This window comes from Anabrus simplex, chromosome 12 (assembly GCF_040414725.1).
Source record: "Anabrus simplex isolate iqAnaSimp1 chromosome 12, ASM4041472v1, whole genome shotgun sequence".
Lineage (NCBI taxonomy): Eukaryota > Metazoa > Arthropoda > Insecta > Orthoptera > Tettigoniidae > Anabrus > Anabrus simplex.
Window position 1 is genome coordinate 87,665,378 of NC_090276.1, and position 24,562 is coordinate 87,689,939.

General features: G+C 39.7%; 1 protein-coding gene across 6 annotated transcripts in view; it reads left to right on the plus strand.

Annotated features, from left to right (window-relative positions):
• Nucleotides 1-24,562, plus strand: part of Evi5 (ecotropic viral integration site 5) — a 508,284-nt gene that overhangs the window by 425,976 nt on the left and 57,746 nt on the right. For all 6 annotated transcript variants that reach the window (XM_067156470.2, XM_067156472.2, XM_067156474.2 and 3 more), the window contains 3 exons: nucleotides 14,403-14,576; nucleotides 14,653-14,814; nucleotides 20,042-20,224. In XM_067156470.2, the coding sequence (XP_067012571.1) occupies nucleotides 14,403-14,576; nucleotides 14,653-14,814; nucleotides 20,042-20,224 (519 nt within the window). The remainder of the gene's footprint in view (nucleotides 1-14,402; nucleotides 14,577-14,652; nucleotides 14,815-20,041; nucleotides 20,225-24,562) is intronic.

A 24,562-nucleotide genomic window follows, 5' to 3' on the forward strand; every position in this document is an offset into this window, starting at 1 on the left:
ACTTCAAATATGTTAAAACCGGTCCAAAATGAACAGGTTGTAACTTTTTTTTTTTTGTGCTAGGGGCTTTACGTCGCACCGACACAGATAGGTCTTATGGCGTTGTAACTTCTATTTGGTTCAACTTAATAACAGAACATTGAAAGGTGGATCCTTCCTTCTATTTATTATTGTATGTTTCACTATTCAATATGGAACAGTAATGAAATTGTTTACTTTCCTAGCGACATTCATGAGAAAATACAATTTGTGTACTTCTGTACCAGAGATGGGCTAGGGTATCCACTCATTCTTTCATCAGGAGAAAACTGTTGGCATAACACCCCAGAGATGATCTTTTGATATTATTCCAAAATAATATATAACGCACCATGGAGAAGGTACAGAACCTGCAGAAAATTTAAAGGAACTCCTCAATAATGACTTACGGCAAAGAAGAAAATAAAGCAAGGGAAAACTGCGTCACATGTGGACAGATGTCAAATGAAAGGGAAAAAGTTAAGGATTCACACAGAAAAATAAAATGGCTATCTCCAAAAGGTTAAGGTTACTGGTGGGATGTAAGGACAGGTCAGCAAAATCAAACAATAATCCACAGTAAAATAAAAACTCCTTCATTGTGTACCAAAATACGATCTATTCCACTCAACCACATGACAGACATACAAAGTCACTCAATATAATAATACCAGGGATAATACCGTAGATTGGTCCGAATTACCAGACTAGATATGTACAAAATCATGATGTACATAACCACCACAATGCCACATAGGCAGTTACAAAGCAGACTTAGAGACCTTAAAACGGGCCAGGTATAAGACATCGATGAAATCCCCGACAAGAGATCCAAAATACCAGGCACCCTACAAACAGAGATGTCATTCCCACCAACAATATTGGAATAGACCGTATCATGCCACAACATAGAAGTGATACATATAAATAAGGTTGGAATGAAGGTAATAAAGACACATATAATGTGGCGACACATCAAAAATGAATCTATTAAACTTTTTAAAATAGTTTATGTTGGGTCCACCTTGTCAGTACACTTTTAATGATTGAAAATTATTTATTGTATCATGCATGTTTAAGGAACAGTACGCATTCCCTTCATCATTAAAGTCAAATCAAGGTATCTTTGATTTGACAAGGTGGATGCAACATAAACTATTTTAAATAGTTTATTTAATAGATTTAGACAAGTCAATACAGGATCAAATAAAATACCTATTATGGTTAAGTTTATCAACGTCCAAAATAGGCAAAAAACCCAAGCAAAGGGTGAAATAATATGGCAATATTTTCAAAGCATAATGTTCAGTCGAACGGTAACCAAAGTGCGACCGATAAGGCAGGATAAAAATACACAGAATTAATAAAGATAAAGTGGGCATAGAGAAACAAACTTACTAAGTGAAGTAATTATAGATTCTGTGCAAATCTCTAGCATAACATCATTTGAATCTGTTATAAATATTATAATATAGTAAGAAGGCCTGCATTTTCGCTTTTCTGTGAAATTCAAAGAAAAATTATCATTAAGAGACTTAAAATCAAGAAAGTAGAAAAGCCAAAGTTACAAGAGGGGACAGTATTGCCATCTTGTGACACTATGATAAACTATCAAGTGTAAGATTGCCAGTACAGGAAGAAAGTAAAAGATTTCGTAACATTAATCAAACATATGTGAAATTGAAGAAAAATACAGGCAGAGAAGCAGAAGCATCTCAGTGGATAGTTATATTACAATTTTCTATACCATTGTAAAATGTCAATATGGAATTATGGTGAAGTTCATCATATGCAACCCCTGTTTGCCCCCAAACTGTTTATAGCAGCTTGAAGCAGAAGCAAATGTTGATACGCTGCTCGTAATGTTTAGACATCTCAACGATCCCAACGCATCCACTTGTTTCAGGAATTCAAAGCAAAGGGCTAGTTATTTAGGAAGTATACCATCATGCACTGCCGCTTACGAAAAACCGCCAGAACTCCCATTTGTGCGATATTTTCAAAATCCGATTATTTTCTGAACAGGCCTTGTATTTCTAGTTCTAGTAATGTTGTGTTTGGAAGAAAATTAACCTTAAACCTTTTCCAGGATGTCCCTATGCTCCAGAGATTTATCCTCTTCCTATCCCGCTTGACCCGGCGCTTTATCCCTCAGACCGTGCTCGACAGGTTCTCTGCGAGGCATGCTGTCATCATACGTGTGAGTATCCTACACGAGACTTACGAAACCTTCTGAATTCATCCATTTGCTTTGTTTCTGTATCAACCTTTAAGAATTGTTATAGTCGTAAGTTCTTCAGAATCTCATGAGTAATCTTCATTTAAATCAAACATTTGCCAGTCTGAGACAAATATTTGATCATATATATTGGAAGATCGGAATAGGAAAAAGGACCATAGGATAAATAAAATGAGAAGTCAGTGACGGGGGGGGGGGGGGAGGAAATGAGGACAAACGTGAAAACACACAAGGCATTGAGGGGCCATATGGGAACTTGAGGATAAGAAGATAACTGGATAAAGACAGGAAAATGGAAGAGACTAAGATGAATACAGGAACAAGGGAAATATTGAAACAGGAATGCCCGTACTTTAGTTTTGTGGAGAGCATGGATAACACCAAGGCGTGTACGGTTCATGCTTTAGAGAGTACAAGAGAAGGGTAGTGAAACGAGTTCATATTTAAAGTGGAACTTGCAGTTTATTCAGAAAAATGCATGGAAATTATATCACCTTTTACAGACGAATGGTTTGAATGTCCTCGAAGATGTGGAGAAGGCGGCGTCCCACATCGTCGGCGTTGTCCCACGGTGGTTTTTATCCCTCGGTGTTGAAGGAGACTCGAACCTGGGGCGGTCGTCTGACGATAGTGCAGCGTGGAATACTTGTTGAGTTTTGTATTCCACTAAGTCCCATGAAAGGAGCAGAGAAATGTAAAACTTTCGCACAGAATGTCAATGGAATCTGATACGACACTTCTCTACTGCACTGCACTGCACTGCAAATTATGGCGAGACACTGTTTACTGGCCGAAGAAGTTTCACTATAAATGGTGTTGAACGCACATTTTAAAAAGAGAGATGAATTCAAAATCACAGGTCTGTGAGAATGATTAATATTGTTCGTGCAATAGTCACTGTCGAGCTTGAAGTGATAGGCAACGAAAATAATCTGGAACTTTCTGAGATACGATGGTTTACAACTTCACTCAATCTCAGTGCAAAAGAAAATAAATTAAGTCCTTCGGACACAGCCTCTGCACTGTTTGTAATGAGTATGCAATGTTCTAGCGCACACACATAGAAATAAATTAAAGTTTCTGTGAAGACAGAAAGAAATAGTTTATGACACAGTCTTGTGAAAGAGAACCAAGTTCTGTTACGACTCAGTCTTAACAAAAATCACGTAATTTCTCAGAGGTAAACTTTCCACTGAGGCACAATATTACATCTAAATGTAGACACAGTCTTTATGAGGGGATTTAACATAGTCCCTTGAGAAGAGATAAAGGTACCGTATTTCACAAATCAGCACAGTCCTTGAAAGGAAATATCGGCACAGTTTTATAAAAGTAAATGTTAGCACAGTTCTGTGAAATGGATTGACACAGTCTTTTGAAAATTAAAGTTGGCACACTTTTATGAAAAGAAAATGTCGACACTGTTTTCTCATGGAGTAATTGGCACAGTCTTTGAAAGAAAAATAGGCACTGTCCTTTATGAAACAAATTGACACTGTCCATAGAAAGAATTGTACTTTCACTAGGCCACAATTTTACAAAATAGCCTAACACAGTCTCTTGTAGAGGAAACAACTAAAGCACAGTCTTTATGCCCTGAGTCCTTTAAGCACAGTTTCGAAATATCAAGTGATTACTGTACAGTCTCTTCGATTACACAATTCACGAAACGAAATAATGTTACTCGGCTCGACAGACCAATATTATCAGTGAATAAGCTTTCGCTTACACGCAAAGTTAGAGTCTACAGAGAAAGCTTTCAACACTCGTATTACGTACTTTCAAACCCCGGTCCTTAGCTGGACAGAGTAACGAACTGTATCACATCAGGGAGACGACTGGTTCATGATGAAGTACTGCGACACACACTGTGACACAGACACACTCTGATCTCTTCGAGGCTGGCGACCCTCTTACATTACTCAAGGTCGGACGGCGAGACTGGGAATATGAGCTTCTAAAAAAAATTCATATCTCAGCCATCCTTCCGCCAATTTTAATGAAATTTTGGGTAGTAGCATTTGTTGAGCAGGCCTACAAGGTGACATTCTCGAAATTATGATTTAACCTTCCACTCGTGATGAAATGCCATAGAATCCAATAGAACTTTCGGTGTGATGTCACTTGGCCTTGGCTGACACTCTGTAGCAGCGCTTGCTTGCATGCTGTCCCCCATAATGCCTGCGCGCTCGGCCCTTGTTTTGAATTCATACAGCCGGGTGTTAGCGTGTTCTTCTCAAGAAATACATGAACGCGAATGCTCGCAGGTCATTCTCGTTTCAATATATAGGTGAAGAAAAATAATGGGTAGAAATAAACGAGTTCCAAATCAAGTCTTCTCTACAGGATGTCCCAAAACAATGTACTCTCTGTGTGAATGACAGTTAATGTTGGTTTGTTAACCCCCTAAGCGGGGAGCTCGGTACACACTAGCTTACTCTCAGGTGGGGAGCAATTTCCCTGATTGAAGAAAATATTTAATTACTTGATTAAAAACAATCTTAGACTAAAATGAACTATTGAAGGGCCAAAAGAGAAATATTTACTTGAATATAATGTATTTAATTGTTGAATAATTTGATTATTTTAATTTTTCAATAATTTGTGCAAAAACGTACTAACTGCTTTCACACTGTGAAATCGAGATTGCTTCTTCCTAACAGCAAAGCTTTGATTTTTTAATACAGTAACTTTCACCTGAATATTTTAGGCAGTTTACTATCAATCTCTGCCTGGAAATAAATGTTTCTGTATTTGTAATTTGTAGATTTACAAAGTTTACATGTACTTAAAAGATGTACAATGGAATAAATTATAATACTCACGAAATTTTCTGTTATGTTGGTTAGCGCTTTCGAGGGATCAAGTTTATATCGCCTCCCTACAATTCATAAGTGACACACACGGACTAGATTACAATACAATACAGGTAATATTTACAGTATTTACAGTCTTCACAGTGTTATGTCTTTTACAGCTGTTCATTATGATACACTCGGAAGCAGGTCATTTTATATAATCTGTCTCGCCTTCGCATAATTTATATAACTCCATTCCAAAACGCGATCGTTTTCTTGTAATGTAAACTTTCCACCCTAGCCACCCTTTCCACAGCAAGAGGTTCTCATCAATTGACATTTTGCCATCAGGGGTATAAGCTACCAAAAATTTTGCGAACAGGTGGTCAAATACTGGATTTATCTCATATATTTTGGGAGGAAGTTGTGCATTATTCACCTCATTGTCAGAGATATTTAAAAAGCTATGGAGGAAAATATAATAATAATAATAATAATAATAATAATAATAATAATAATAATAATAATAATAATGTCATTGGCTTCACGTCCCACTAACTACTTTTTCGGTTTTCGGAGACAGTGAGGTGCCGGAATTTAGTCCCGCATTTCATTTGCATGCCAGTAAATCTACTGACAAGAGGCCGACATATTTGAGCACCTTCAAATACCACCGGTCTGAGCCAGAATCGAACCTGCCAAGTTGGGGTCAGGCATCTTTTGTCTGTTCAGCTATGTTCTGGCATATCTAGTCATGAAAAAGTAATTAAAATATTTTGCTCAGTTTTGTTTTTCCTAAAAACACTCTCTTTATGTCACAATGGAAATTTGGATCAAAGCAGGAATTTCTTTGTCCATTTTCAGTATAAGTTGGCGAAGAACTTGCAATGGTTGTGTTGTATGTCCGGCGCTCCCTTCTCGCTCCGCCAGCCAGCTACACGCGCGCCAAGTGTCATTCTTCTAGCCTCGACGCGCAGCCCTCAGTGCGCGTGCCTGAACAGTCGTGTGTGTACTATAAAGAGGAACCCCAGCCTGTCCAGAAGCCCACTTGCCCCGGTGTCCAGCTCCAGAATACACCCTACGTCGAGCACGGAGGCTACTCCTCTTGAAAATGTGCTTCGACCAGGTGGACTGAATTTCTGGCAGTACGAGGTCTCACCTCTGGTCACCGCTCCTCTTTCCGCTGCCTATATCCAGTCATACTATTACATACCGTTATATTTCCCTAATTAATGCAAGCTCCCTTGGTTTCGCCAAGTAAGAATTCTTCCAACATTGAACTTGCCTTTATGAACTCAACAAGGAAGGACTTTCCAAACATTTATGTCAGTACTTCGGATAGTTTTCGACTATCGACTTTTCTTATCACAAGGACTATCTTTTCGAGATAGAAGTGGATGTACATACTGTAAACTTGTATATAGTGTACCAAAAGATAGACTCATTCTCAAGATTCCTAATTCATTTGCTTCAAGTTAAATTTTCATTTTATTTGTGTAAATAGTGTATTTTGCATTTGAAGCGAATAATAAAGTTGTGTTTTGTAAATCTCAACCTTGGTTACAACAGGTTGGATTGTATTATCATCACAACTGTCACTGTCATAATCGCTACTTGAACTGGAATCGAACACGTGTTGTCTCTTTTGCGACTGCTGAACATTCGCATCAGCTACGCCCAAACCCTGTATATTCGAGCCTGCAGTACTTACTCCAGGTAATTTCCTGTCACTGACGAATTCCCCTTCAGCAGAACTTACTTCACTAATATCACAATTCTCCCCACTAAATTCCAACATTTCGTTTATCATGACCCGTAAATCATCTTCCTCTAACAGTGGGGGCTGGTATTTCGTTATAGATATTTTAGCGGGAAAAAATGTAAGAAAAAGGATCTAATAGAACCCTGGTCTCAGCAGTTTGGACGGAAATCATGAAATATGACTGTATTACGGATGTGTACGATAAAATGTTGTGTAACTCGCGATAAACACACTCTCCAGTCTTGAAGGAAGAACTCAAGACTGGGGATAATAAATCAGGTCACAGTTCTAAAATGTCATGAGAGAGGTCTGTTCAGTGTCACAATCTCTAGGAATCCCTTCTATAGCAATATTATTACATCCAAGAGACGATTAGGTGATGAGCTAAAGCTTCAGCGCGGAGCTATTAGGCCTTACGTCGTTCTTGCCCGGACTCAGCTTTGTTCTTTATGTTGCAACTCATGGATGACACATTCGTATTGGGAGAACATAGTTGAAAAAATTCACATGAGAGGGCAGACTCTTCCAGAATACGCTGCTGAAAAGGAAATAAACCTATGCAGGCAGGCGACTGAGAAAAAAAAATTGAATCGGCGGATATATCCGCGTTCCCCACCGAGCAAGCGACTTGTAGCCGCGGATCTCGCCGCGTCGCCCACCGAATGGGTTAACATCTTTGCCCAGTCAGTTTGTTTGGCAACAGAAAGAAACAAAGTAAGGCACTGAGTTATTGCCCTCTTAAGAACTGTTACTTTTGTGCTCCTTTGCAAGTTCCTGCCTTTCTATACATGACTATTTATCAGTTCCTTTCTGTGACTTACATATTTTATGTTTGCGGTGATGCACAGTCTGTGTCTGATCTCCCTTAATCAATCCTTGTTTCTTTTCCAAATCCAAAGTATGAAGGTACTGAAGCCTGGGAAGTCATAATTTTCTGAATTTCGCAACACTTCCCTATCTTTAGCGATAACTTAATTCTCGGAGAGTTTGAACCTCCTCATGTTTGCTGGTTTTAAGAGAGGCTGCAAGTTACATTACACCTTAAAACAACAATCATCAACACCAAATCACTTGCAGATGGCTGTTTAACACAACTGTCTCCTGCATGAGTTGTAGTTTCCAACTACGGAGCAAGGGTTTACAGTTAATTCAATGGGAACTATTTGAACTACTGTATGCATAATTCAGAACTAAGTGAAATCTGGTTAGTAAGTTCCTCATTAACGCGTTTTCCCGCTTAGCACATCATAAATTTGAAGTCCCGATGCCCATCGCATTAAATCTGTATAAAAAAATACCTCACTTACCACATCAGGAATTTTGCCTTTACTGCCTAGTACGACCATATATACCCCAGACCTGAAAATGTTCTTTGTCATCCCTTGTGTACAGAATGTGATTTCCAACGGAGATAAGAGCCCTCACCACGGGTCGGTCAGAGAAAGTTGCATGATAAGAGAAAATGACCTAGAATTCTCGAACTCCTTCGAGGGGCAAGCTGTTAGCTGAGGTAAAGTTGAGTTTTGCGTCATTGATTGGCAGCAAAGACTTTACTCTAGAATAAGACAGCACAGTAATAAGATTCCACTGTGGCTAGGAGCGCTGAATTCAGTTTCACGCGTTTTTATCTTTCAAAGCCGTCCTGTTGACATTTACGGCTTATGGCTGGGAGTCATCCGAAATTACGCGTCGCAGAAGTTCCCGCCACAAAATGTGTAACGGAAGCGTAACTCTAGCAACCGTGCAGCCGTTGGTGGATGGTCATGACCGAGAGACATATCTATGAGCATGTGATTTTCTCAAAAGGAAAAGTGGTTTATTTTTTGTTCTATGGAAAGGTCTTTGTTGTCAGCAAGATTGTTGAATAACCCACTGCGCTTGATTATGCTTGTAGCCTATTTCACATTCTAGTCAGAAGTTAGAAATATATTTATTCAAAACATTCTTTCCAACTTTGGAAACTTTTCCTTCGCACACTCATTTTCTTTTTCCGTTTCTATTTTGCTTATACGCATTTTCAGTTTTGTCTCGGTTGCCCACAATGGTGTTCAAAGTAGAAGGTGCTAGTTTTAACGTTCACACCAACTCTACACGCTTAAGATGTGGATTCCTATCTACTTCTTGAAGGATTTTAATTTTTTCTTCATTAGTGAGTGGTTTCACGACCCTTTCCTTATCCATAGCTAGGCTATCACAAGACAGGTACCATACTGCGCTACTGAACTTCTCACATTTATTCTATTAGTTCATAAGTAGGCTGTCACGCGACAAATAATAACTTAACTTCTCTTTACCACTCAACACAATAAATTGAAGGTAATGCCAATAACTGTTCTTGTGATAAGATGATTTAAATCGGTGTGGTACGACTGAATTTAAAATAAGTCTATAGTGCAGCAATAGCAGATCTTCAACAGGTCGTTTGTGGGTGCCGTTAAGTATTAAGGCTTCCATATATTGTAGGCCTATCCCATTAAAAAGTTATGTAAAGATGCAGGCATTGGTAAAGCGATGTACCATTCATACAAAAATACAAATTGCTAGTTTGACAAATCACCACCACCACCACCTGACAGTTGGCACATTTTTATTATTCACCGGCAAGTCTGTTTGAACCAATGCCGAGTACTGCCGAAGTGTCATGTTCAAGATGGCAGCTGAAGGCGCTTAATCACGCATGGCGAGTATAAACTTGCGAGAAATTCATGCTCGAACAAAGTGACCAGAAAACAGTGTTCAATTGCCCACTGATGAGAAACCTAAGGCTTCAGGTAACAATTCATTATACAATTATTTTAGGAAGAAAGTAATGTGCTATAATATGTAGGGACTGTAGCTACTTCTATGAGCCCAAGGGCAAAAGAATGTCATATCTGTTCTTCCGTGTTTTCCACATCTGTTGTTACTTTAACAGGCTCCAGTAGAGAATTATTGATATTTGTTCTCTCGATTTTTCACACTTTTTAGCGCTCTCCTTTACCTCCTGAAACACTAGACACACAATGTAAATTGTACTAATGTGTAAAGGGATACCATCTCCCTGTTGGATAGTTTTTGATGGGATATTCAATAGTACGTTTTCCTGCTTAACACGATTTTTCTTGTCCCCTGCAGAAATGTACTGACGAGGTTTCACTGTACTAATTAAGCTCAAGTCATATATACAAAGATTGGAACATTGAAATAAAAGGAACACATGACAGAAAAAACACAAAAACAGGCCAGTGTGGGGAAAAAGGAGAAATAGAAAAAAATATGAAATGACGAGGACAATCCCCACATCTTCAGATAGATTGGCTCTCTCCTAATCAATCCCAGTTCTACATCCATTTTTCTCAGCCCTCAATGAGCTCTTCAGGAGGGCAGGCTTCAGCACTCATCTTGATAGATCTTCAGACCTGATGTGCGACATATAGGATAAGAGGAAAGCTGGATAAACAAAAGATGATGTGCTTTTGTGTTTTCTTTCTATTTTTCCCTCTTTCCACACTGTTTCTCAATTATTGAACTGAAACTATTCAGATAGTCTATTTAATTTAAAATACGTTACCATATTGTTGTAATGTCCTAGTACACAATTCAAAAAAATTAGGGGAACATGTTGTATAACGTCTGGTATCATCATCATCATCATCATCATCATCATCAGTTTTCCACTCCAGTTGCCCGGGTGTGGTTTACGAGCACTCTCCACTTCTGTCTGTCCATGTACCACTCTTCTCTCAAGACGACATCCCAGCTGATTCCTCTTGTTCCTATGTCCTCTTTCACTTGGTCCAGCCACCTCTTCCTAGGTCTTCCTACCGGTCGTTTTCCAGCCACGACTGTGTGTAGCCATTGTTTTGCTGTCCTTCCATTGTCCATTCGTTTGACATGGCCAAACCATTTCAAACGGGCCCTTGTCACTTTTTCATTCAGGGATGGGTACACACCAGCTTGCTCCCTTATTCTTTCATTCCTTACCCTGTCCCTTTTTGTCTTCTGTACCATAGTTCGTAGGAACTTCATTTCTGCGGCTTGTAGTTTGCTGTCCACTTGTTGGGTTGTTGTGCAGGTTTCTAGGCCATATGTTATTATGGGGGTGAAGTATGATTGGAATAGAATCTGCTTTGATCTTAAGGGAACTTGTTCATTCCAGAGGAGGTTCCGAACTTGATGGTAAAACTGAGCTGATTTTTGAATGCGGTTGTTAATCTCATGCTGTATTCTGTTATCACTTGAAATGATGCACCCAAGATATTTATATTGGTCTACTGTTTCCAGATGTGTACCTTCCAGCATTATTTTTCCTTTCTCCTTCTGCCTGGTATATGAATGTTAATTTGGTAGATGGGGTTCCAATAGTTGTACAGCATACGTTGAGACCTTAAGGCCGGTCTCCACTGATTAACATACTGTTTCATTTAATATTGTGTCCACACTTAATAAACATGTTAAACTTGACTTTCTTCGTTTATATATAGGTAGTTCATCATATAAATTTGCGGCAATACATTTAGGTGGTGTCTAGTATTTTCATATAAGGAAAATGGACTCAGATGAAGAGGATTTGGCCTTTGTTATTACCACTATTGCTTCTTGTTATGATTTAGAAATGCAGTTATTAGATACATTTTTCTCCCCTCATTCTGCTCATTGCTTCCAAAGCAAACCTCTTTGAAGTATAAACTTCGTCCGCTCCCGTCCCCCGACTTCCGACTTTTTCTGATTTTTTTTTTTGCAATACTCCACTGTACTGGGAGCGGAGGGACGCTAGTTTTTTTTTTTTTTTTTTTTTTTTTTATGCACTCGCAGGAATAATTATAGATAATTTAGAGTTCCTGGAAACTGTCGGCTTTGTTCGCTTTATCTCTGTATTCCTTTGATGAGACATCCCACAAACAAGGCCTTTCTATTATGTCATTAATTAAGTCCAAAATAATCTTGCTCCACTCCATTTCTGACTATAAATTTTAGTATAGTGCAGAGAGAATGACACACGTGCGCGTACCGGTACCGGTACTGTATTTGTAGCTTATAACAAAGAGAACGAGTGTTGCGGAGTGTTGTAACTATAATCCTGCTTCACGAGAAGCACGTTGTTTGCTTCGTCTGGCTATATGTTGACATGTAAACGGCAAGGAAGTTGCCGAAGCTGTGCCAACATCTCACGAACAACGAATTGACTTGACGTGCTTTCCACTTGGAGTGGAAAACACGCCAGCATGTTAAAAGTGTTAACCTCAACATTCTGAGTTAACATGCAAAGTCAATTGGAAGACACAATCACAATATACATGTCAATTGTAACATGTTAAATTTAACATGTTGGTGTTAAATGTTAATCAGTGGAGACCGGCCTTTAGAGACTCAGGGTATGTCAAATCTAAGTTATATTCCATCTGTAGGCGTAGCCATGCATTAAACTGTCAGGTGACCCCTCAAAACAAAGAGAATAGCGGTGCGTCTGTGTCATTGTGAGGTACACAGACTACAGCAGTCATCTTAACGAGGTTCAAGTCACAAGGGCCGTCACTTTGATCCAGGAAGGATGGACTTTTCGTCATGTTACTGTTGATTTCAATGTCTCTCTGTCAGTTATTCACGGTTTGTGGAATTGCTACGACAGGCCACTTCACGAGGAGGGTTGGACAAGGTCGTGGACGCATAACAACCCCACAGGATGACCGATATCTGACCATCTGTGCGTTGCGGCGTTGTTCAGCAACTGCCAGAGAACTGCAACAAGACCTCAGGAGGGTCACTGGAGTCATGGTGTCTGACCAGACAGTAAGGAACAGGTTAAGAGAAGTGTCCTTACAACCCAGACGTCCTGTTCGAGTGCCCCGTTTAACGCAACAACATTGCGCAGCTCGCCTTCTTTTTGCCCGTACCCACATCAACTGGCAACTTCGCCAGTGGAGACCTGTGTTGTTCACAGACGAGCCAGATTTCCCCTGGCACAGCGTGATGGACGTCAACGAGTGTGGAGACACCGTGGTGAGCAGTACATGCGAAATGTTGTCCAGGAAGGCGACTGATTCGGACAGGATTCTGTGATGGTGTGGGGTGGCATCAGTATTGATGGCCGTATGGATCTTGTCGTTGTCCGGGGTAATCTTACCGCTGCGGGGTACATCGAGCAGACACTGCTACAGCATGTGTTGGTTGCTGCATATGGTGTTGGCTCTGAATTCGTACTCGTGCACGACAATGTCAGGACTCGTGTAGCGTGCATAACCAGAGCTGTCTTGCGAGAACTGGACATTCAAGAGATGGTATGGCCAGCAGTGAGTCCTGACCTTAATCCCATCGAGCATGTGTGGGATAGGCTTGATAGAAGTGTTCATGAGCGTCCTCTTCCACCACAGACGATCCAAGACCTTGAGCAGGCTCTCATTGAAGAATGAGACCTGATATCGCAACGTGACCTCCGTCGACTTATACGGAGCATGTCTCGTAGGTGCCAAGCTGTAATAAATGCTCATGGAGACCAAACACCATACTGAAGCTCTCCTACTGTGATAAAAATCTGCCCTGGAGGACTGTTATCACTTTGTTTTTGCCCCAATTTGGACATTTCTGTCTGTGTTCTGTAAATGAACGCAAATCCATCAATGTTCTTCTGTATACTTCAACGATAAAGAATAAAGGTAAAGGTTTAGATGGTAATATACCTGGGTGTGAGGTATTGTTTTGTGGAGCATGGCATACATTCAAAAACATGTTCGCCTAATTTTTTTGAACTGTGTATTTGATTTTTTACCAGGTTTCAAAAGGACTAACAGTAAATTTTGTCTGAAATACATAGTTTCACATTTTTTGCAAGGGAGAGAGTGTGTGGGGGTACAGGGTGGTTGAAAACAACATAAACAGAGTACATGAGAGTTAGAGCGTTGGTCACACTGATAAGTAATTTGAAAAAATTATGTCGATATATCGCACCATTGTCATTTTATCAGCTGCTGCAGTTAGCCAATCAGATCACTTCGTGGGCAAATTGAAATTGGCTGTAAGAGGCGGTGTTGTTAAATCTTTGCGTGGCTTGGGCGACAAATGTGAACATTTAGGACAGTGAGATGATAGTGATGATGACATTGGTGGTGACAGTTCTGTGGAGAAGTCTCAGGTGAGATTTCCCACAAAACAAAGTTTTTGTTTTTTGCATTTTATGGTGAGTTTGTTTTTTGTTGGTTTGGGTCACGTGCCTATCAGCTTGTATTCAGGTGATAGTGGATTTGAACCCCACTGTCAGCAGCCCTGGAGATGGTTTTCTCTGGTTCCCCTTTTTTTTACCCCCCAAAAAATTAAGGCCACGGTTGCTTCCTTTCCATTCCTAATCCTTTCCTATCCCATCATCACCGTAAGACCTGCCTGTGTCGGAGGAACGACATAAAGCAATTTGTTCAAGGATATGTTATTATTCGAGTGTATGTATAAATCCGGGTTCTAGTGATAGGCATGCGAGATCCTTTAAACTTATAAACTCCTAGTGGATTTAAAATTGTATGAGACCAACTCTATGTGCATCAACAGCAAGAGCAACAAGTTATTTTAGATTACCTGTTGGTTCATAAAGAAAGATCTCTTGGTTTCTTTCTTCCAGCACTCGTCACGCCAGTCTTCTCTCGAGGAGATCTCCCACAAGCGAGAACTGTTATCACAGAAGGAGGAGCTGATCGAGTGTCTGCAGCAGGAACTAGTGAAGGTGCGTCTAAGAGAGGCGGAGAACGACGCTCTGATTCGAGACCTGCGGGCGCGTATCCAGGAGCTGGAGGATGTGAGTATCTGTCCCTTGTACTGCGTCATGACAGTAGTTTGTATTTCTCTACATGTTATGTTGTCTCTTCACTCAGGACAAGAAGACTTTGCGAGAGTCGACTCCAGACAATTCGGTGGCTCACCTTCAGGAGGAGCTGATCGCCGTCAAGCTCCGTGAGGCCGAGGCGAACCTCTCCCTCAAGGACCTAAGACAGCGTGTGGGAGAGCTGAGTGCACAATGGCAGAGACATCTGCAGGTCAGTACTGAGTTGTTACTCTTCATAACACATTCTCATCATTCTATGTTAATATCCAACAAAATTATGAATATTCTGCTTCTTACTACGAAGGTCATTTCCTGAGTCATGGCAGCTGTATTTTTATCTTCTAATAAATGTAAATCCACTAGGTGAGTGGAATGTACTCTGTGTACAGGAGCTAATGGCAAAGGGCTCTTCATAAATAGAAATCATTGTCACTCAGTCTGTCGGTCATTGATTTACATTTAGCACTGTCACCCAGGTGGCAGATTCCCTGTAAGTTGTTTACCTCGTCTGTTATTAAATGATTTCACAGAAATTGGAAATTTATAGAACAGTTCCCTTCATAAAGTACTCCAGTCCCTAATTCCCTTTCCTATAAATGACCGTCATCCCAGATTTGTATTTTTGAATTCCAACTTTATTGTCATGTCATATGGTCGTATCTTTAGAAGCTCCACTCAAACTTATTCATCTAGTAATGTCATTCCATGCCATCTATGTACTCACAGCTCAGACATACTGCTCAGTCGAGCTATTCATCTCCTTGCTCCCACGTCTCTACAGCTAAAGTAATATTTGTAATGCTCTTTTGTCAGAAATCGCCCAGAACAAATCATCGTGCTATCCTTTAGACCATTTCCAGTTCTCGTATCAATTAATCCTGGTGATGAATTGGGGTCTTACCAGTGATTTACAATCCGTGTCCTTTCATCATCATCATCATCATCATCATCACCCTCCTTTCCCCTTATCCAGTTCCTGCCAGGCACTTTCCACCTTCCTCTCTCCTTCCATCATTTCTCCTCCATTTTATCTTAATCCAGGTTTCTTCTTCTTGCACTGCTCTTTATTGAATCGCTCCACTTTGTTCTAGGTTCCCCTCTTGCCCTCTTTCCCACAAATTTCATCTCCATTATCTGTTCTGGTATTCTTCTCTCCTCCATCCTTTTTTCATGTCCAAACCATCTTAGTATATTCTTATCAATTCTCTCATTTAGGTTTTCCATTTCTACCTCCCTTCTCACATCTTTGTTTCTCAACCTGTCTTTCCTACCATACTTCTTAGGAATTCCATTTCAGTGGCTGAATTCTGCTTGTCATTGTCCAGGTCGCAGCCGCAAAGTGCATTGTACATTATCTCTTAACTGTTTCTTATTCCAAATAAGGTTCTTACACTCTGGCAGAATGCACCCGCTTGCTAATCTCCATGTCCAGCCTTATAGTCTGCATTAATTCACTCCCTAGGTATTTGAAACTGTCAACAATTTCAATGCTTTAATGACCACCAGTTTTCACAAAGCATTCCTCTTGTCTTTCTCGTCTTAATATCACCATGGTCTCGTTTTTCTCTCCGCTGAGCTTCATACCATACTTTCCAATTTTCTCATTCAGTTCTTGTACTGTTTGTTCCCTGGACCACAATATGTCTCTGCTCCACTTACAAATGCCCTTTGAAAGTTGGGCCACTCAGCTTCCTCATTTCCTTGTTGAGTAACTGGATTATCTTTTAATTTCTACACTTTTATTTTATAATCTTTTATCTCCTCTCTCTCTTAGCCACAGAGCTAGGTACAAATAGAGAATTGTGGAGATGTTTAGTAAATTCAGAGGCTTGCAGATGGAACACTGCAGTCTATAATTAGTATGTATGTATGTATGTATGTATGTATGTATGTATGTCTAGGAGTGATAATAAACATACTTTTGGTAAAATTGTCCATGGCAGGGAAACTCCACTAACGCATGTAACAACGTCACTGTAGAAGAGAGTATGCCAGCAAAAACTGAAATAAGATGTATATATTTTTTGTATTGTACTGTAATTCATTCCATGAATAGAATAGAACAAACTTAAAACAGTAATGCTTTGTCACTTATCTTTGGAAGATAAGACAAGTGAAGCTTCTTAAAACATGGGAAATAAACAGTCTGTACAAGGTGAGGGGAAACACTCCTGTTGTAATTATAGCATGTGTAATGAAGTGTTAAGAGAAGGTGTGAATGCCATTCAGTAGCCAGCACTTTGGTTTAAACAAGTGAAATGTCAGTATTCCAACAGTATGCAGTGTGTATCAGAGGGTGAAATAGCTGCAAAATGAACAAGACAGAGACGTGTAAAAGAAATGCTTGGAACTTAGAGAAGAGCTGGAATTCCTGGATAAAATTTAAAAATGAGTTAGTATGAGTGCCCTTAATTGAAGAATTTCACATGGGACGTTTTAACATTGTACGATATCAGAAAAAGAAGGAAGCTTCAGAGTAATTATTTCAGAATTGGGAAAGCCAGTACAAAGTAGTCTCCTATTCTCTTTTTATTTCTTGGACAGTGTGATGATGATCTAACCTTGAGCTCAGAGCTCATTGAGGACGCTCTTGCAACTCTTTTAGAGCCGAGCGGTGATCTTTATAAAGCTTTGATCTTATCTGACTGTTCTGGCAATCACTGCCTTAACTCGGTAATTCAATACAGTATATTAGTATATCAGCCACATAAATTTGCGGTTTTACCGAGCAAGCTGACCATGCGGTTAGCGTTGCACAGTTGTGAGCTTACATTCGGGAGATAATGGGTTCAAATTTCACAGCCCTGAAGATGGTTTTCCATGGTTTCCCATTTTCACACCTTAATTGAGGCCATGGCTGTTATCTTCCCAACCCTAGTCCGTCCCCATCCTTCCATCGCTGAAAACATTTGATGTGTTCATGCTTCGTCCAACAAGTAGCAAAAAAGAAATAACTGTGTGAAGAGATCTGTAACCTTTATTTATAACCTCCTTACTGTGATTACCCCAATGAAGATCTTTCCTTATATTAACACTTGAATACTTATAGTGATCCCCATAAGGTACTTTCACCCCATCAACACAGTAATTAAAACTGAAAGGACGTGTGCAAGTCCTGTTGGAAAATTGGGATAATTCCTGCCTTCTTCAGTTAAGATCTTTTCGATAATGTCGTTCTTTTCCGCTCCGTAATAGCTGTGCCCTTTCTTTCTCCTTCAATAAATGTTATGAATGGTAGGTTGGTATAAAAGTTCCTGCCAATCTTCAGGTTTCATGTGAAAAGGAGAAAATTGTACAAATGCAGCAAGAGACAAGATGTTAAAAGTGATGGCAAACACGAGGAATATAGGATAACCATAGAAGAAAAAATATTGTTTTTTTTTTTCCCCTGCTAGAAATGCTTGTACTGTTTTCCTCATCCTTTATCTCCAGGGATCCAGTTTTTGATTTCAGATTCCTCAACCTTCTTCCGCTCCCAGCTTCCTGCAGTAATCCAAGATCACGCCACAAAATATTGCGGTAAGTGTGCTCGCAGCAGAGGGAATTTCAAGTTAAATAGTTTGCTGTTGTGAGGAGAGAGAGAGGTTGTTAACCCCTTGAGTACCAATGCTCAGAAATTTTGCAAGAAGTGCCAGAGTTTTGTTTGACTTGATGTAGTTCTTTCTGCATTTGCTAGATAGCACCAATGGTATGTTTTTCTTCACTTGGAAGTACCTGCAGGTAGTTTTTACTAAAATAATATATTTTCTATGTTGAAGAAGTGACAATACCTGAAATCAGTGAAATACAATCTCCATCAGAATTCTACCACTCTGTTAGCCAACTTCTTTGTGATGACACATTTCTCCCCAAGCTTCCAACACCACATTGTACAAAACATATCTTGTAGCAATTCTAACTCGCAGACTGGAAGCAGCAACTTTGTCTGGACCTGCAAAAAGTGGCTTACAGGCTGCTGAATGAAGTTCCCATTCTTGTCTTCAAAAGACAAGGAGACAAAATAAGGAACAAGAATATCCGACAAGAAGTTGGGTTGGACAGGAGCCTATTGGATACCTTGGAATTAAGCAGATTACGATGGTATCGACATGCGAGAAGGATGGCTCCAAATAGGAAAGGAATGTTGTTGGTAAGAGGCCCAGAGGCAGGCCTCGTGATGATTATAAAAACAAATTTCCAAAAACTGCCAAATGTGATGTAAATTGGCAGCGAAAAGTAGAACATCAGCTCTGGATGGACATGTGGCTTGCAACCAGTTTGTTAGAGTGGAGAACTGACGGCAGCGATGATGAAGGGGGTGACAGCTCTACCACTGGCTTGGAGAACAAGAAATAAGATCAGTTTAATTTAAAGAGGGTGGGGGGATAGATTATGGCAATTTTTCTCTTAGAAATACAAGCCATTCATTGTCATTTGGTGTCATAAAACTTACCATCAGCCAAACAAGACTGCATAGGGTTCGTTCAAAGTACAAAACCAAGAAATGGACTGATATTGTGTGTATACATTGCTAAAAGGTATTGCATTCAGATTGTATCTCAGGACATAAAAGTGAACTTTTGAAAGATTTATGTGCTGTAAATTTTGAAATATGATATAATGCTTTGTGTCAGATTCCCACATAACACAGGTAAATGAAATTTTGCATTTCTTTCATTTATTAACTATTCTGATACATTCTATTTAATGCTTTTTTTTTACTACCAAACAGAAAATACAAATAAAGATAAAAAATTAAAATAAAAAAGGGTAATTTTACATTTTACATATTGTTTTTAAGTTTTTCTAATGCTAAAAGAGAAGATGAAATTTTGGGCGACAGACAGAAAAAAATATTCAAGTGGCTACCACTAACAACTAAACTTACTGATATTTATCCACCACACTGCATTTTTACAGAAATGAGCTTGGGTTTATGTTCTTATAGCTGGCACTCAAAGGGTTAATATAGAGGTTGGTCATAAATAGGGTTTGGATTCCTGTGGCATGTTATTTTTATGCCGGTCTCTTTGTGCAAACTGAAGTTAAACACACCTCAACTTTTGTGAACACAATAACATGGTTCTTACTGGTCATGTTACTATATTTTATTTTATTTTTAAGTTATATTTAACCAAAGAAAACATATTTCTGGTCATATTTTGACAGTTTCAGCTGTTCTCCATATGTTTTATGCCGATAATGCCACAGGAAGTTTGGCTAGCAGTAAGTTATCAACAGGGAAAGACAGAAGACCGTGGCCAGGTTTCTGCTGGTCTTCTAAACAAATTTTGGACAATTTTTAATTTCTTTTGAATCATATTTTCTAATTTTTAATGTTGTATTTTGGTGTTTATGTAGAACGCAAGTTCATGTGTATTTCCTGAGTCTGGGTCATAAGGTTTAGTGATGTATGGCATAATAAAGTGATGGCCTGGCTCACAGTGTTTATTTTATAGGAGCATCGCGTGGAGGCAACTCCAGCTCCTGACAGCACGCCCAAGAAGCTGTTGTTCTGGGAGAGTCGCAACAATGAGACGCAGCGCCTTGAGGAGGAGCTCATGACCACCAGAATACGAGAGATGGAGGTGTTGACCGAGCTCAAGGAGCTGAGACTCAAAGTGATGGAGCTTGAAACCCAGGTATGTGCTGACTCTTTCAGTTCTGTTTTCTGCAACACTGCTGGTGCAGGTTGTGTGATGCTGGCACCTCCATTAACAAGCCACAGACAACAAACAAGCCGTGAAAGAAGCAGAACTTCCGCTACCTAAACCCTATCTCAGATAACCGGGGGAGACAAAGTACTGGAAAAGCTTACCTTTTGTTAAAGCATTAAAAAATACTTTATATGTGTAATATTATCTCCATGTGGCATATTTACATCATCTCATTCCGTTTTGCATCACTTTTCACTTCAAAAGCTGTTAAGTTTCAATTCTTGAGTGAAGCAAAGCGTTAACATACCGTTTGAGTGTGGGGGTGCCATTTTGATGTTCAGTACGGGCTCACTTCAGTAACATGCGACCCACATGAAAAAGAGTTCTCGGTGTATTGCTGTGTGATTTTGGTTTTACCGCACAAGTGGAGTTGCTTATTATTACAAGTTTTTTCCTTGATAATATTTAGTAATATAGCATTATTAATTAAGTTGGTAGTCAATCTTCATTTAGGTGTTCAGTTAATTTCCATATAATGTAAAACATGCACTGCACTTCAGTAATTCCCATTAGAAAATAACATGGCAGTTGGCGTGAATGGCGAGTTCAGTTGACAAAAGAAAGGGTGTAATTAGGAGTAAAAACATACTCATACCTGCCAACCCTACTGATTTACCTGGAAACTTTACGTTTTTTAACTCGTGTTCCGATTTTCCTATTTATTTTTAATTCTTCCTGTTTTTGACCAACATAACTTCCAGTATGGTCAATACTCTTCCCCTAGGATAAAGGATAAATTCTTGTGTGCTTGTGTAATTTACCCAACCTCATTTTCAAGCGTATTTGTTTGATGTTTTATTTCTCTAGTGTATCGTCCGTCGCCTTCGTGCGTCGTGTTTCCTGCTCGCTACAGCAGCGTGTGTGCTTTACGGCTGGGGATTCGGGACAGCAATTGTCCTACAAGCAAGAGAAGCTAGCGCCCGCTAGCGATTCGGTTAATCGGGACGAAAGAATGAGTTTGTTATTGTGTAGTTCGCGCACTGTTAACATCGTTTCTGTGCGTAATTTTGTTGGAGTTGTAGGCTACGTGTTTTTTCTAACGGTTTTATGCTTTTCCCCCATCAAAATCGTATGTTAATAATGTATGAGGCATAGCGATCTGTTTTGTATGTGGTAGTTTTGCATATTTCAGTGCATTTTTGTTCATTCTTACTTCATAATTTTAATGAATTGAATGTATTTCAGAGAATTGTGTTGATGACAGTTTTTGGTATTTTCTCTTCACATTATTGCCAAAAACATAACAAACGTTATCTCCAAGTGTTCAGGGATGCTTTTTGTTGCGTGTGTCGGTGTGATATAAACACTATTATTCGTGTGTATGTGTCGTGATTAGGTACATTTTCTTGTAATCATTTTTATGTTTTTTTAGTTTAGTATTTTTAATTTTATGATCAATTCACATTGTAACTGTAGACATATATGTCTTTTATCCTGTCTTTTTTTCACTTAGACTGTGGCGCAGTATATGTGATGAAATTCAAGAATTAAAAAAATCTCTCTGTTTTTGATTTCTAAATGTCAGCAGCTATGCTGAAAGGAAAGCAGGCCATTGCTATCCAATGAGAACAATGAAGCAAACATCCACCCAACATATCAGTAGAGTACAATGTTGCTGCTACTACAGTCTGTAATGACGACAAGGAGTTTTAATCTTAATTCTTTGTTTGTCAGCTTGCTCGCCCTGTCACGACTTCACCAGAGCCCTGTTAGGTGCCATTTTTCAAGATTCCTGTAGGGCCTTCACAACTACCCTAGCAGTCCTGGAACTGCTGTCATAACAGGCAACTAAAAGGGAGACCAGGGCCTCTGAACTTTGGAGCTTGGGTTGGCGACCACAGTTCATCTACCTGAGTCTGGTGTCGAGCTCCTCACCTTTATCTTACCTCTCTGACCTTCCTGATCAACGCTTCTTCTTTACCAGCTCCAATAGTATTAGGTTTATGAGGTTTAGGGAGTTCCATTTTCACGCCCTTCATGGCACGTCTTTCTTTTGCCGATACCTTTATTTTTTGAGGTGTTGAACCTCTTTGAATTTTCCCTCTGATTCGTGTTACACTTCCTATTAAAACAGTAATCACCACCACCACATTCTGCTGCACTTCTCTACTTTGTGAAATTGCCCATCTCACATGGAGTGGACTTAATCCTCTTGTGCTTGAGGACCTCATATGAGTTAAGGTTAAGCATTGTTGATAAATCTAAGACACTAAATGCAAGTTGAACTTTAAAGCTTGAAATTGTCATCACCAAATACAAACAAAAAATAATTCATACATGAGAGTTTCAAAGGAGATGTATATTCATATACTGTCTTTGTTGGTAAAACAGGTTTGTAGACTAGAAATTCTGTTTGTGTTATCTATGGTTTAAAGAGTTATGTAACTTCAAAATGAAACGCTAGGTATATTTGTACAGTGCATACTTCGTAATCAGCTAACTGCTCTGAGCCCCCACATGAGCACTTGAATTAGAGACTAAATGGCACTGTGGTTGCCCCAGCGGATGTAATGGCACAGGAGATCTCGGGGCATTTGATAATGGCTAGATGTATGGGTCGTTCCATCTCTGAAGTCGTCCACGTGCCACTATATCAAGGGTGTACCACAACTTCTGATTTTGTGTAAAACCATCACCGCCAGGGTCAACTACAAAAGTGTTCAACGTGTTGATGGAGGTTGTCATTGGCTAGCTCAGATGGTGAGAGCAGATAGGCAGCCCTCACCAAATGAATGAGAACAGTGAAGTGTGAGTAGCCCTACCATCTGAACCATTCCCTCAGAATGAGGTAAGGAAGTCATTGTTCTACTTGGGCACCTTTGCTCACCACATGTTACATGACACAAAGACTGATGTGGACACAAGAACACTGCCATTGGGCTGTTGAAGCACGGAAAAAGATTGTCTGGACAGATGAGTCATGGTACGAGTTGCTCCAGCCGATGGTAGGGTACAAGTGCGTCAGCAAGTATATGAGATAACGGATCCATTGTTCAGGCCAGTGGTGGTGTTATCCTTGTATAGGGACTATTTAAGTGAAATGAAATGGCATTTGTGTTACATCTACCCCTGACCGGTGAATAACATAGGAACCTGTTGTCACATCATCTCCACCCATTTCTTTGTCGTCAGCAACTTGTGAGGGACTTGTGCTTACAGCAATACAATGCATCAGCCCTTCGCTCCTGAATTGTGGCCAGTTGGTTTGGTTAACACTCCACGAACATGATTGGTGCCTGGACCCCAAGGTCAGCTTACTTCAGTCCTACTGAGCACATATGGGATGATGTCAAGAGGGATGTGCGTGCCCTGGACCTTGCTCTGACCAATCTCGGTGTATTGTGGGAGTTCTGGATAAACATAGCTCCACAATGCTTCATCCCCAGCATCACTGCCATCAGCAGGGCGTTAGTAGCCAGGTATCTCTAATTCACTTATTCATCGGAGTATTTCATCAATTAATTAGAACATTGTTGTTGATTTTATGGCAAAATTATTATTGCCATCAAATTTTGGATATGATAGTTGATCATTCACTCAGGTTTTCTTGAAATCCATCTGGTCCACCCCAAGCCTTATAAGCCTTATAAGTTAATTACTGCGGGGCTGAGTGGTTCAGACGGTTGAGGCGCTGGCCTTCTGACCCCAACTTGGCAGGTTCGATCGTGGCTCAGTCCGGTGGTATTTGAAGGTGCTCAAATACGTCAGCCTCGTACTGGTAGATTTACTGGCACATAAAATAACTCCTGCGGGACTAAATTCCGGAATCTCGGCGTCTCCAAAGACCGTAAAAGTAGTTAGATGTAAAGCAAATAACATTATTATTATTATTATTATTATTATTATTATTATTATTATTATTATTATTATTATTATTATTATTATTATTATTATTATTATTGAGTTAATTAGTCAAGCTGGTTCCTCTGCCCATATGTAGAATTCTAAAGAGTCTTAATTTTCCTACCTTTCTTTGTAGGGTACTTTCTTTTTGACTGGTCAGATTTCTTCGTCTGATTAATATTGCAAGGCACTGATAATCTGTAAATACAACTATCACCACTAGGTAAAGTAAATTTGTGTCCTTGTCTCAAGTCAGTGCAGCTCTTTCCTGGAGAAGAGCTGCATGTACTGTTTTAACAACATACTAGCCCTTCTGCCAAACTTAAATTCCTGGCAGTATCGGGAATCGAACCCTGGCCTCTGAGAACAATAAGTAATCAAATTTCTATAGAACACTTTCCCGCTTTGTCAATACTTTAC